The 13985-nt window shown below is 36.5% G+C and overlaps 1 protein-coding gene and 2 pseudogenes across 4 annotated transcripts in view; all 3 read right to left on the bottom strand.

Annotated features, from left to right (window-relative positions):
* Positions 1 to 13985, bottom strand: part of LOC129247007 (serine/threonine-protein kinase GL21140) — a 132920-nt gene that overhangs the window by 50621 nt on the left and 68314 nt on the right. For all 4 annotated transcript variants that reach the window (XM_054885826.1, XM_054885830.1, XM_054885829.1 and 1 more), the window contains exon 3: positions 5528 to 6203. In XM_054885826.1, the coding sequence (XP_054741801.1) occupies positions 5528 to 5592 (65 nt within the window). In that variant the 5' untranslated portion in view covers positions 5593 to 6203. The remainder of the gene's footprint in view (positions 1 to 5527; positions 6204 to 13985) is intronic.
* LOC129249655 (U2 spliceosomal RNA) lies at positions 4359 to 4546 on the bottom strand (annotated as a pseudogene).
* On the bottom strand, positions 4789 to 4972 carry LOC129249519 (U2 spliceosomal RNA; annotated as a pseudogene).

Raw genomic sequence — 13985 nt, 5'->3', positions numbered from 1 at the left:
ACCAGATTGATTTTCCATTAAACGTTTATATTCTTTGAATTTTTCTAAAACTTCGCTTTTATGTTTTAGAAAGTAAATTTCGCACCATCGACTCTTGTCATCAATGAATGTGAGAAAGTAACGTGAGCCAGCAAAAGATTGCGTTTTCATCGGCCCGCATACGTCACTGTGTACTAACTCTAAAACATCCATGGCTTCACGAGTCGACTTCTGGAATGGTTTCTGTGTCTGCTTTCCCTGAATACAAGTACTGCATGAAGTTAAGTTTGTTTTCGTATTTGCGTTTATTCCAATAACTTTTTTCTTGTCAATAACTGCCTTTAGATCTCTTTCGTTTAAATGGCCAAAGGCTTCGTGCCAATCTTGAAGTGATGTTGGTTTCATGTTGGCGATCGCTGTAAATTCAAAGGGTTCTTCAACGTAATACAGATTCTCTTTTCGCTCCGCAACGAAGATTCTTGCGCCTGTCGAAGCATTTTTTACAATAGCTTTGTTTCCGGTAAATGTCACTTCAAGACCATGCTGAGTCATTTTTGGCACTGACAACAAATTTGTTCGGAGGTCCGGCACATATAATGTTTCGTTAAGTGTAACATTACAACCGGTATTCGATTTGATTTCCACTATTCCGCGCCCTTCTATTTTCGTAAAGCTCTCATTCGCTAACGCTAACGTTTTGCCGTTTAAGGTTTTAAAATGTCGAAATTTTTCACGCAATGCACACATGTGCGACGATGCCCCTGAATCTAGACACCATCTGCCACTCATATTTACGCTGCTTGCACCTAAAACGATTTCTTCAACTTTGCACGACGAATGGTTTTGTTCTTGCCTCTGTTGTGGCTTTCTGTGCTTGAAATTTTTGGATTTACAATCTCTTGCTTTGTGGCCTATCTTTCCGCATGTGTGACAAGCGTATTTGAAAGATTGTTTCTGTTGATCTTCCCTTGCTGTGTTTGGTGGTCGACCTCTGCTTTTATTTAAGTTACGTCTATTCGCATACAATACGTCTTCGGGATCTGCTTCTTCATGTCGTTTCCGTGCTTCGAACTCCTCTAATAATTTCACTTTCAGCATTTCTAGTTTCGGTAGTTTTTCTTGCGTCTCAATTGCAATTCTGAACGTTTCGTATTCGTTAGGAATACTATACAAAAGCAGGATGGTCAATAGTTCATCTATGACGACCATATCCATTTCTACAAGCTTATCAACAATGTCGAAAAATTTTCGCAAATGTTCGTGCATATCATCACCGGGTGTCATTTTGTGCAATATGAGCGATTTGAGCAACATTGCTTGACGTGCTGGTCCGCGGGATTGATATACCGAATGAAGTTTATCCCAAATATCCTTCGATGTACGACATTGTTTAATTTGCTGTAATTCGGTTGGAGAGATTGATAATACCAAATCTGACCTTGCTTTGGCATCGCTATCTATCCATTCGTTCACTGCTTCGGGTGGCGCTTCTGGTTTTATACAGCTGCCATTCACGTATTTCCACGTCCCATTTTTTATTAAAATGGCCTCAACCTGTATTTTCCAGGTATCAAAATTTTCTTTATTCAGACGTTCAATATTAATTGCCGAAAAACTCATTTTTCAGTTTGCACTTCACGTTTTTTTTTTTCTTTTTTCGTTTCTATGGATTTTTATTTTCTTCTGTTGTCAAGATCTTTTCTTTGTTTCGCAGTTGTGGTTAAAGGGGAACTATCCAGGCGCAGTGGAAGCGTGCTGGGCCCATAACCTATTAAAAATATCGCAGAGTCTTGTTCGAACGTGTTCTTTATTATTTGAACAACCACAAAGTGAAAAAATGTGTATTTAATGAATTGACATAAATGACATTTAAGTCTAAGTAATATGTGTGATGCCAGATTTGTGATACATTATCCATTTCAACAATAAATCCTAATGCAAGGTCTTAAAAATTACTACAATTGTGAACACTCCTTTAATTGTGGTGTGATAAATCAAACAGGAACAATGAGTGCTTGAGCTTTACGACGACATAAACACAGCTCAGCGAATAAAGTTCCAGCGGCTACGTTGGCTGGGTCATGTCGTCCGAATGGATACAAACGCTCTGGCTCTGAAAGTATTCGTTGCGGCACCAGCTGGTAGCAGCAGAGGAAGAGGAAAGCATCCTCTGCGTTAGAAAGATCAGGCGGAGAATGACTTGGCTTCTCTTGGTGTGGCAAACTGGCGCCGGTTAGCACGAGAAAGCAAAGACTGGCACGCTTTAGCGGTTATCGCGCTAATCAAGGAGAAGAAATGAAAGAATGAAAAAACACCATAATATAATACAAAAAATCAAAAACTGGAGAAAAACGCCGCTAAAAATTCCAACTAACATTTTTATCTAATGAAATTGTGTTAATAGATAGCTCCAGAAATTAGCATAAAAAAGAACTGGTGGGCATTCCTGCACAATTATTTAAAAACAAGTTACGACACGCCTGCTCCAAATGAGCAATATAATCTCAAATATATCCAAATATAGAATTTTTTGCACTTCCAAGTCAGAATATTTCGATTAGCCTGACATAGTGGCGCTATTCTGAGATCAAATTCTCGTCCAGTATGTCAAAAATCTTCGAAAACGTGCAGTCAGGTTCTTGGTTCAAAATTGGCGTCGGCCTCTTCAATCGTTTGCTTAAATTTTTCCGATGTAACGTCAACTTTTCAATAAAAAAATACCAGTCTAACGGTTAGACTTGATAGAAGTGAAACCTTCCGTAAAACAAACTGAGAGAGAATAAGACGAAAGCAGCATTAGGAGCGGGATAATTATAGGTTCATTATAATATTGCTATAAAGTTCATATTTTATTTTCTTCATTTTATCATTATTCATCCTCAATGTTTTCAATTTCAACAAATGATACGAGTGGCTTATGATAGATAAAATATGATACAAATGCTTTGGTTTCGATGTTGTCAAAAAAAATACCCAAACGGACCGAAGAAACAGACTTACAAATTTCTTCCATTTTCGTCTACTTGTATTCATATAAAAATTTATGTCTCTTCCCACCAAAGCTAAATGTAATAGGACTATGAATAAGTTCGTGCGGTTTTTTTCGAAATTTGAAACTTTATTGACGTAAAATGGTTACAAATTTAATATTCAAAGTATTGTCCATCGCTTACTACTACTTTTTCCCATCTTTCTGGCAATTCACGGATTCCCTTTGTGAAAAATTCGGTCGGTTTTGCCGCAATCCACGAATCGATCCATTTTTTGACTTCATCGTAATTACGGAAGTGCTGGTCAGCCAGGCCATGTTGCATCGATCGGAAGAGATAGTAATCGGATGGCGCAAGGTCTGGACTATACGGCGGGTGGGGTAGGACATCCCATTTGAGCGTTTCTAAGTATGTTTTGACCACTTGTGCAACATGTGGCCGAGCATTGTCATGTTGCAAAATAACTTTGTCGTGTCTATCGGCGTATTGCGGCCGTTTTTCTCGCAGTGCTCGGCTCAAACGCATCAATTGTCGTCGGTAGACATCCCCCGTAATCGTTTCATTCGGTTTCAGTAGCTCATAATACACAACACCCAGCTGGTCCCACCAGATACACAGCATAACCTTCAGGCCATGAATATTCTGCGCCGACGTCGATGTTGAAGCATGGCCAGGGTATCCATACGTTGCCCGACGTTTTGGATTGTCGTAATGGACCCACTTTTCATCGCCAGTCACAATTCGATGCAAAAAACCCTTTCTTTTGTGCCGTTGAAGCAGTTGTTCGCATGCCATAAAACGGCGTTCAACGTCTCTTGGCTTCAATTCATACGGCACCCAATGGCCTACCTTTCGGATCATTCCCATGGCTTTTAAACGTTTGGAAATGGTTGATTGATCAACTCCCAAAGTTTTTGCAACCTCTTCTTGCGTTTGAGCCGGATCTTGATCGAGCAATTCCTCCAATTCGGTATCCATGAACTTTGGCGGCGCACCCTCGCGTTCTTCGTCTTCCAAGCCAAAATCACCACTTTTAAAGCGTGCAAACCACTTCTGGCACGTTCGCTCAGCTAGAGCATGCTCACCATAAACTTCCACCAAGATACGATGACTTTCGGCTGCTTTTTTCTTCATATTAAAATAATGAAGAAGAATTCCCCGCAAAAACACATTATTTGGCACGAAATTCGACATTTTCAAGTGTGGTAAAAATATTGTTGTTTACGCTTCAAATAAAAAACTTATACTGACGTTTGTGCCTTACGACAGTAGCTCTCCAATGAATGTTTGGAAATGTGGATCGATGGAATAATAATCAAGTTACGCCATCTGTTGTAAAACCGCACGAACTTATTCATAGTCCTATTATTAGTATATTTCTTCTTGTATTTATTCAAGGCTGGAATCCCGGCGGTACTGCAATACCGGGCCAACCCGTGGCAGAGGTGGAGAGCAAGCCCCTAAAACACTCCGCCCATTTCCAAAACTTAGTTTAACATTTGTTGTCCTCCGATGGAGGATCTATCAGATGTTAAGCTGATAGGAACAGATACCACACTACCTACTTCAATAGATTTTCTAATAAACCTTTTAAGAATTACACGCTCACAAAAATTAATGTACGAAATATTTATACCGATTCACTTAAACTGACTTTCAGTATCTAAACCAAAAAACTGTTTTCAATAAATAATCAGAAATGTCCTACAATGCAAATTTCAAAAAAAAAAAAAAATCCATTTTCGTCTACATGTATTCATATAAAAATTTATGTCTCTTCCCACCAAAGCTAAATGTATTAGTATATTTCTTCTTGTATTTATTCAAGGCTGAAATCCCGGCGGTACTGCAATACCGGGTCAACCCGTGGCAGAGGTGGAGCAAGCCCCTAAAACACTCCGCCCATTTCCAAAAATCAGTTTAACATTTGTTGTCCTCCGATGGAGGATCTATCAGATGTTAAGCTGATAACCACACTACCTAGTCAATACATTTTAAATAATAAACCTAATAAACCTTTTGAGAATTACACGCTCACAAAAATTATTTATATCAACATATAATATAAGGCTTCGTAACTAAATAACTTTTAGGCCAGCGACGACAGCATGGCGCGGTAGCCGAGCGACTAGCAATGTGAGCTTCCGATCCAAAATCCTTGGTTCGAATCACAAGAAAAAATAAAAGTCATTTTTATTTAGTTCGTCGCTACTTTTATATCAACATATAATATAACGCTTCGTAGCCAAGTTGGTCGCTTTTTTCGTTTCACTTTTCCTCAAATCACTCCCAACGATTCTAAAGAAGTTTTCACTTCAAAAACAAATCAAAACCAAAAAAGCAAAAAAAAAAAACAAAAACAAAAAAAAAACAGAAAAAGAAATCAACAAACATTGTTAAAATTTTTTAATTAAATTCCATTAAATGATATAAAGTAAAAATTTATTATATCAAATTTAATTGAAAGTAAAAATTAAAACCATCAAATATTGTTTCATCAACTAGAATATTTAAATTTCTACTCGTAGTAACAACACAATCAAATTTACTGAAATTACCTTGTCAACCGTACGATTTGATCATCAGCGCTCCAACTACATTTTCTGTATTTGCGATATCGCATTTTCTTGTCCTCGTTAACTGAAAAGTTACTTGAAGCGAAAATTGATTGATGGCCTCAAGACAAATTCGCCACTAGTTTGCATGTATTATTTATATATTTCAAGGGCAGTGGTACTTGTCGGCCTGTACAAGTCTATTACACTGATTACCAACCAAGTCAAGTTGTATGGCCACTTGGTAAACTATTTATTTAACAGAGATAATCGCAAAGGGTTTGCGTATTTCCTTTTGTTTTAGACTGTCTGAAGGTATGTAAATACATACATATGCACATTTGTATATCCGTTGCAACACAGCTGGCCACTTTACGTACGCGGTAAAAATATGGTATACTTTGATTTTTGTATTGTTCTTTTATACTCTGTTACTTCTTTGGATTCCTTTCGCTTGCGTGCCCTTATTTCTCTACTCAATTGACCATCTTCACTCAAGACAGGGTACACACACATATACGCGTATTGTTGGAAGCGACTTGAACTTGTGACATTTCAGTGTCAGTTTGACTTTTATTTATATGCGTGCACATGTGAATTTCAATATTGATTTCTTCATCAAGTTATATATTCATGATTCGTGATTGAAAGTGAAGTAAAAATGGTTGTGGGACTGGCGCTGGAAAATTGAGTAGAATGTTTAATACAGAATGCAGACATGGGGGATGGATTTCTGTGCTGTGGTGTTGAATATCAAATGTGTTTTCTACATGTATGAAAATTTTAAAAAAAGTTTGCTAGTAGTTCGTTTTTTTTTCAATTTCATTCAATAGTCCAGTCAAAAGAGGATTTAACTTCGTAATTTTAGGAGTATGCGAGTTTATGGTTTTATTATGTAAAGCCCATCACTGTGAACTTAAGTTTGAGTTTTCGGGGTCGGGGGTTGTGTCCCGCGGCCGCCATCTTGGAAATAAGGGTGCAACTGGTTTTTTGCGATTATCTCGTGAATTTCGAAAGTTACGAAAATTTTGTAAAATACTTTTTTGTAGATAATAATATTATCTACAACTTTCATTCAAAACGTTTTATTGTAAAATTAATAATAAAAAAGTTATAAACAAAATTACGCGAAAAATTAAGGGATGTATTGTTTTAAAGCGTAATAACTTTTTTTTTACTGATTTTATGGAAAATATACATCAGAGCTTTTTTATAGAGCATTCTTTTGTGAACATTTTTGTCTAAAAGTTTTTTCCGCTATATTTATTTAGTCGTATGATTTTGAGCTGCTAAGCGGAGCAACCAATACATTAGCGAAGCGCGTACATCATTACACAGGCCGACAAAATTTAACCAACATTCAGACCCAGAAACCAGACTATATATTTCCAAAGGTTTATGATGCGCTAAATCCAAATCTGGCCTCAGAATTGCTCTATCAGCTCTGGTTTTCGAGATATCCTAACCTAAAAGTGCAAAAAACACCATTTTTGCCCATATTTGAGGTTATGTAGCCTTGCAGATGTTTTCTTTCACCAAAATTAAAGGATGGCATCTTTAAATACAATCCTTCTTTTTTCAAATGGCGTTTTGTTTGCTCAAATACCATTTTTTTTCGCAGAGATATCGCATTTTGAAATTTTCATGTTTCGAAATTTTCCTACACCTGAAAATCGATTAAGATAACATAGACATGGTATAGTCGCTTACTAATTTTCTTGGGTTTGAGGGCCTGAAATATATGGATTAATAGTATGTAAATTTGGAGTTTGTGGGAAAGCCTGCTCGCGGTATGATAGGGGTGGTTTCTAGGGGTTAGGGCTGTGTGTGACTCGGTACCCAAAGGTTAGATAGTGTAGGGATGTGGTGAGTCAGGACACTTATGGTGTGAGACAAAATTTTAAGAAAAATAAGACTCAATTCAAGAAAATTAGTAATCGAATATATCGTCCCCTTAGTATTAAAATAGCCTATAAATTTTTTGATGTTTTGAGAAAATGAATTTCAAATTTTTTGTCGAAAGTAGCTCTCACTCAAATCTCGTTATGTCTGTAAATATTTATTATTTTTTGACTGACGTTTTGACCCACTTTGTGGAACTAGAATTTGACAAAATTTTGACCACATATAAAATCGACGATGGAGAATCCAAAAATTCAATAAAAGAATAATAGCCTATGAGCACATAGGCTATTGTTATACTAAGGGGACGATAAACCTTCGGAAATATATAGTCTGGTTTCTGGGTCTGAATGTTGGTTAAATTTTGTCGGCCTGTGTAATGATGTACGCGCTTCGCTAATGTATTGGTTGCTCCGCTTAGCAGCTCAAAATCATAAGACTAAATAAAGATAGCGGAAAAAACTTATAGACAGAAATGTTCACAAAAGAATGCGCTATAAAAAAGCTCCAAAGTATATTTTCCATAAAATCTGTAAAAAAGAAGTTATTACGCTTTAAAACAATTCATCCCTTAATTTTTCGCGTAATTTTGTTTATAACTTTTTTATTGTTAATTTTAAAATAAAAAGTTTTGAATGAAAGTTGTAGATAATATTTTGTCTACAAAAAAGTATCTTACAAAATGTTCGTAACTCTCGAAATTCACGAGATAAACGCAAAAAACCAGTTGCACCCTTATTTCCAAGATGGCGGCCGCGGGACACAACCCCCGACCCCGAAAACTCAAATTTAAGTTCACAGTGATGGGTTTTACATAATAAAACCATAAACTCGCATACTCCTAAAATTACGAAGTTGGCTATTTTTTTCGTCTCTTTTGACTGGACTACAAGTGGAGTTTTTCAACATGGAATCAATCGCCCCCCTCCCCTCCTTGAAATCATTGATAAACCAAATTCTGATACTTATTTAATAGGAATCGCATTGCTTTGAGAGCGGTTTTAGTTTCGATCAACTTAATATTTATTAAATTTAATTTGCATTAGTAACACAACAACTTCCAAAAATGGACTTATAATTTTTGCACAAATAAAATTTTGAATAAATGAACCAAGCTTGAGCATAATTGCGTTTTCGCGGTATATCCTGACCTCAGCACAACCCTGCCGAAGCAGACTCATAACCTTCCCACAGATGCTCACAACTCTTCTAAAACCTTATTCGCCTCTTAAATTTAAAACAGAATTTATATTTGGTACATGAAAAAACTCATTGCGGTTTGTATTTTCAAAAATAATATACGAAATACAGATAAAATGAGCTGCTTTAATTTTACGCAATATTTATTGCGGTTAATTAGTCGGACGATATGTTCTGAAGAAAACACTTAGTGATGAAATAATAATAAATATGCCGTTGGTTTAAGACTTCAGCGCAGGTTACGCTTAATTTACAATAGTTAGAATGAGTTGACAATATACTACTTATAACGGGTGATCAATTAAGAGGAGTTTTTTTTACAGATCGCGCGCGAGTTGTGGCAAACTGTCATCGTGGATTTGTTGAACAGCGTTTGGCATTTCATCATGGAAAGACTCACACCGCAACAACGTCTACAAATTGTTCAACTGTATTATGAAAATCAGCGTTCTGTGACAAATGTTTTTCGTGCGCTTAGACCGCATTATGGTCAACATAATCGGCCTGCCTTAAACACTATTCGACATACCATCAACAAATTTGAATCCATTGGTGGATAATTCTCGACCGAATAGACCACGTCCAGCAAGAAGCACTGAGAATATAGCGGCAGTAGCAGAGAGTGTACGTGAAAACCGCGATGAATCGATTCGGCACCGTTCTCAGCAACTTGGACTGTCGTATGGAACAACTTGGTCAATTTTACGGAAGGATCTTCATTTAAAAGCATACAAAATATAGCTCGTACAAGAACTAAAGCCAAATGACCTTCCTGCACGTCACCGTTTTGCTGATTGGGCTCTTGAAAAGATTGAAGAAGATCCGCTGTTTTCGAGCAAAATTTTGTTCAGCGATGAGGGGCATTTCTGGCTCAATGGTTACGTCAATAAGCAAAATTGCCGTATTTGGGATGAAGAGCAACCAAAACAGGTTCAAGAGCTACCTTTACACCCAGAGAAAACAATGGTCTGGTGTGGTTTATGGGCTGGTGGAATCATCGGTCCATATTTTTTCAAAAATGATGATGGCCGCAACGTGACTGTGAATGGTGCTCGCTACCGTACCATGATATCGGACTTTTTGCTACCTGAAATTGAATCTAATGATCTCTAAGACATTTGGTTTCAACAAGACGGAGCCACTTGCCATACAGCTCGTGAAACAATGACTTTATTGAGAAGTCATTTCGGAGAGCAGCTGATTTCACGTTTAGGACCTGTGAGTTGGCCACCAAGATCTTGTGATATCACACCTTTGGACTTTTTTCTTTGGGGATTCGTGAAGTCCAAGGTCTATGCTGATAAACCAGCTACGATTGAAGCTCTGGAAGCCAACATTACGCGTGTTATTCACGACATACCAGTCGAAATGCTCGAACGAGTGATTGAAAATTGGACCTTCAGAATGGACCACCTTAAGCGTAGTTGCGGCCAACATTTGAATGAAGTCATATTCAAAAAGTAAATGTCAAAGAATGTCCTTTCAAATGATAAATAAAGGTTTTGAACATAATTTACATTTTTGTTTTTTTTTAACTATTGAAAAAAGCACCTCATTATTGATCACCCGTTACATACACAATAAAATCAGATTCACTAACAGGAATTCTACCAGTAATGAAATCCAACGATATCTTGGAGTGGTTAGTGAAAATTGAGAATTTTATAATTGGGTATTGTGGCTCATTTTAGGTGAGAATCTCGTAGTACAAAACATCACAAAAACTGAAACGCTGCGCAGGATCGTCGAGGTAAATCCGCAAAATCGAACTTAAAAATAGAGCTAATAAAAAATTACTCAATTACTATATTTGATGGAATCTTAGTACAGTTAGAGTATATATATTTAGGTAGATAGGTAGATGAAATGATTGGAGTACCACTCTGGCACTCCCCAAGTAGCACTAAAACACCGTTATGATACCATTATGAAACCTCCAACAGGCAGATATTTACAGCCAGCCAGAGTTGTTGATGTAATGGAGAAGATTAATGGGATTTAGGTTGGCGCACTGCCCCAGGCTGTCGAAGAAAGAAGCACCCAGTGACCTTAAGGGGTAACACCACTGTACACGCGTAAAATAAACACGATTTTTAAAGAATTTTTTTGTATAGAAGGAAAGGGGAAACAATCACTTTGATTTGGGAAGTTATTACTTATATACTAAAATACAAAACTACAAAGTTTGATCGAAAAATTTTACAAAATGGCGGCATTGGAGACATTTTTGTAATGTGGTTTCTCTTGAAGGAGCTCCGCGGCACGCAGCACAGAGGGTGCAAATTTTAATCTGGAACAAAGAAACATTTTTTTTCTTAATCTAGATAAGAATAGCTAGAGAAACACGTAGGGGATTTAAAAAATATTTATTTTTGTGGAATTAGCAAGCATTTGAAGGAAAAAACTCTATTTTGGACTAAAAACACGGCACTTAAATAATTATAACAATCGTTCAAATTAATCTATCGAAAATCCCCTACACTCTTCTCTTAAGAAGGTTATTATACAGACGTAGTGAAAACCCTGATTAAAAATATTTAAAATTGTTTGAGTTATGCTGCGTGCCAATTTCAGAAAACGTGTTTTGAGAAAAACGCGTTTAAAGTTTGGAAATTTGGAGAAGTCGTTAGGTAGCAGTCACTAACGCTTGGTTAAAAGCTTAAAATATTTATGAAATAGACTTCGGTAACGTATAAAACTTTTTGTTCTGTATTTTAAAAGGTTCGAAGAATTTTTTAAGCTTATAAAAAAAAAAATAAATTTTTTGAAATTTCTACAGTGGTGTTACCCCTTAATCGTCAAGCTGCCAAGCCCAGACATTTACAGAAAAAGTGCCCTACAGTCTCCTTCTCTGAAAGGACCTCACAGCTTCTGCAATGGGGGTTAAATGGTAAATCTAGCTTTTTCGCGTATGTGCCGTTCATCCAATGACAGCTACGAGTTCTTGGATTTCTGAGTCTACCGTCTATTGTACTGGGGTCGAAGGATTTTCGAAATAGCACATGAAGAAATGGAGCTCCATCTTTTCTGGGCCTTCGTGAGAAATAAGTTGTGCAATTTCCTTTTAATAACAGTCAGGAGGATGCCGATGACCGGATAAGAGTTCTCTGAGCCCAATTTAGTCCCCTTCTTGGTAGCTAATTAGTAATCACATTTCTCTCTATGTTCCAATGTCCTGGAACCCAGATCTCATACGTCATAATTGAAAATTATTACATTTCAGCCGTGATTACTCAGCGCCTACATGCACAAGTCAACTCTTCTATGTCCATTATGGTCATCATGATGGTGGGATGGTGGTTTTAGAGCGACCTTAAAAGCTTTTTGCTAACGTTTGTTTAAACTAAATCCACACGTAGTACTCAAGGTTATTGTCGTCTAGGCTGTTAATGAAGTTCTACGAGTACCAATCAGCCGCCTCGTTTATGCGATGTGCACCTTTTGGAGGTTTGTATTTGGTTTACTTACATCAAGTCAGACATTACTATGAAGTCTACGTTAACAAGCCAGATATGTTACCCGATACTGTTATCATTGTGCGATAAAAGTCCACTTGCTAAATTTTTTTATAAATTACCACAATTGATATTTTTTCGAAAATCATGCGGCTTTTTCTACTTTTCATTTTCAAAATATTGTTTTTATATTTTTGCAATGTGGGAGTATATTTTTTCAGTTTGAAAGTTTTCGAAATAAGCCTTGTATTTAGTATTTTTTCATTGAGAACATTTGCAACCTTAAACGATACACTTTTGGCACTCTTATTGTTTTTACATATAATGGTCATGTTTCTACAACTGAGGTGAAATAATGCCATGTGTACATATCGTGTTACTTGAACCCTCTTTTTACGACCTTCTCAAATTCTTCAACGGCTATAAATTATGTTTTAATTAAGAGAATTTATGTTTATTATTAAAAGCAATAAATGTTGTCAGTTAAAATAATGCCGTGTGAATACGTGACGTTAAAGAATGGGATATTGACCGTTTTTCTCTAGAGATCCGTTTTGGCCGACCTTCTCAAATCCTTCAACGGCTATAAATTATGGCTCAATTAAGAGAATTTGTTATTATTATTAAATATCAATCAATATCGTGAGATAAAGTAATGCCATGTGCACACCTGGCTTTAAAGAATTGGATAGTGGCCTTTTTGCTGTCGTGACCCTGTGTTATGTGACCTTTGTTTTCCACACTCTATAAATTATGGATCAATTGCAAGGTGAGATAATACCATGTGCACACGTATCGTTAAAGAATTGGATAGTGGCCTTTTTTCTTTAGTAACCCTTTTCTGTAAACTTTTCAAGTCCTTCAATGCCTATAAATTATGGATCAATCAACAAAATTTTTTCATCATTAAAAGCAATAAAAAATATGAGGCAAAATAATGTCATGTGCACACGTGGCATTAAAGAATTGGAAATAGTAACCTTTTTTCTGCCGTAGTTCTGTTTTTAGCGACTTTCTCAAATCCTTCATCGGTTGCAAAATAGGGATCAATTACAAAGTGAAATAATGTCGAGTGAGCATGTGGTGTTAATTGGATAGGGACGTTTTTTCTCTAGAGACTCTTTTTGTGAGACCTTCTCAAATTCTTCAACGGCTATAAATTATGGATCAATTAACAGCATTTGTTTTCGTTATCAAATAAATATCGTAAGGTGAAAAATGCCATGTACACACGTGGCGTTATAGTATTGGATAGTGACTTTTTTTCTCAGTACCCCTGTTTTTTGCAGTCTTTTTTTTTTAATTTTTCACCGGTTATAAATTATATCTCTAGATACCTTTTTTCAACCTCCTCAAATCCCTCAAAGTGCCCCTGTTTTTTGCATTCTTTTTTTTCAATTTTTCACCGGTTATAAATTATTTCTCTAGATACCCTTTTTTCAACCTCCTCAAATCCTCAACGGCGATAAATTATGGCTCAATTAAGAAAATTGGTTTTCATTATTAAAAGCAATAAATATCGTGAGGTAAAATAATGGCATGTGCCCACGTAGCGTTGAAGAATTGGATAAAGGATTTTTTTCTGTAGTGACCCTTTTTTTGCGGCCTTCTTAAATCCTGCGACGGCTTCAAATTATGAATCAATTACAAGGTGAAATGTTGACATGCGTTTATGTGGCATTAAAGAATTGAAAGAAAGAGTCGTTACACTGCTTTTTTGCGACCTTTCTAGCTTTTGAAAAGTAGATTTTATTACAGATATTTCGGCGAACGTCACGATTTCACAGAAGATAAAACAAAAACTGTGCCAATCTTTTATAAGAAATTATAAGTTAAAGAAGTGTAAAACTTTGTGATGTCAGTCAGGAGAGCTGTTTTGAAGTGAACGAGCTAGGAAAACTAGC

The sequence above is a fragment of the Anastrepha obliqua genome, chromosome 5 (assembly GCF_027943255.1).
Source record: "Anastrepha obliqua isolate idAnaObli1 chromosome 5, idAnaObli1_1.0, whole genome shotgun sequence".
NCBI lineage: Eukaryota > Metazoa > Arthropoda > Insecta > Diptera > Tephritidae > Anastrepha > Anastrepha obliqua.
The sequence above is the reverse complement of the archived record's forward strand: the minus strand, read 5'-3'. Positions and strand labels throughout refer to the sequence as shown.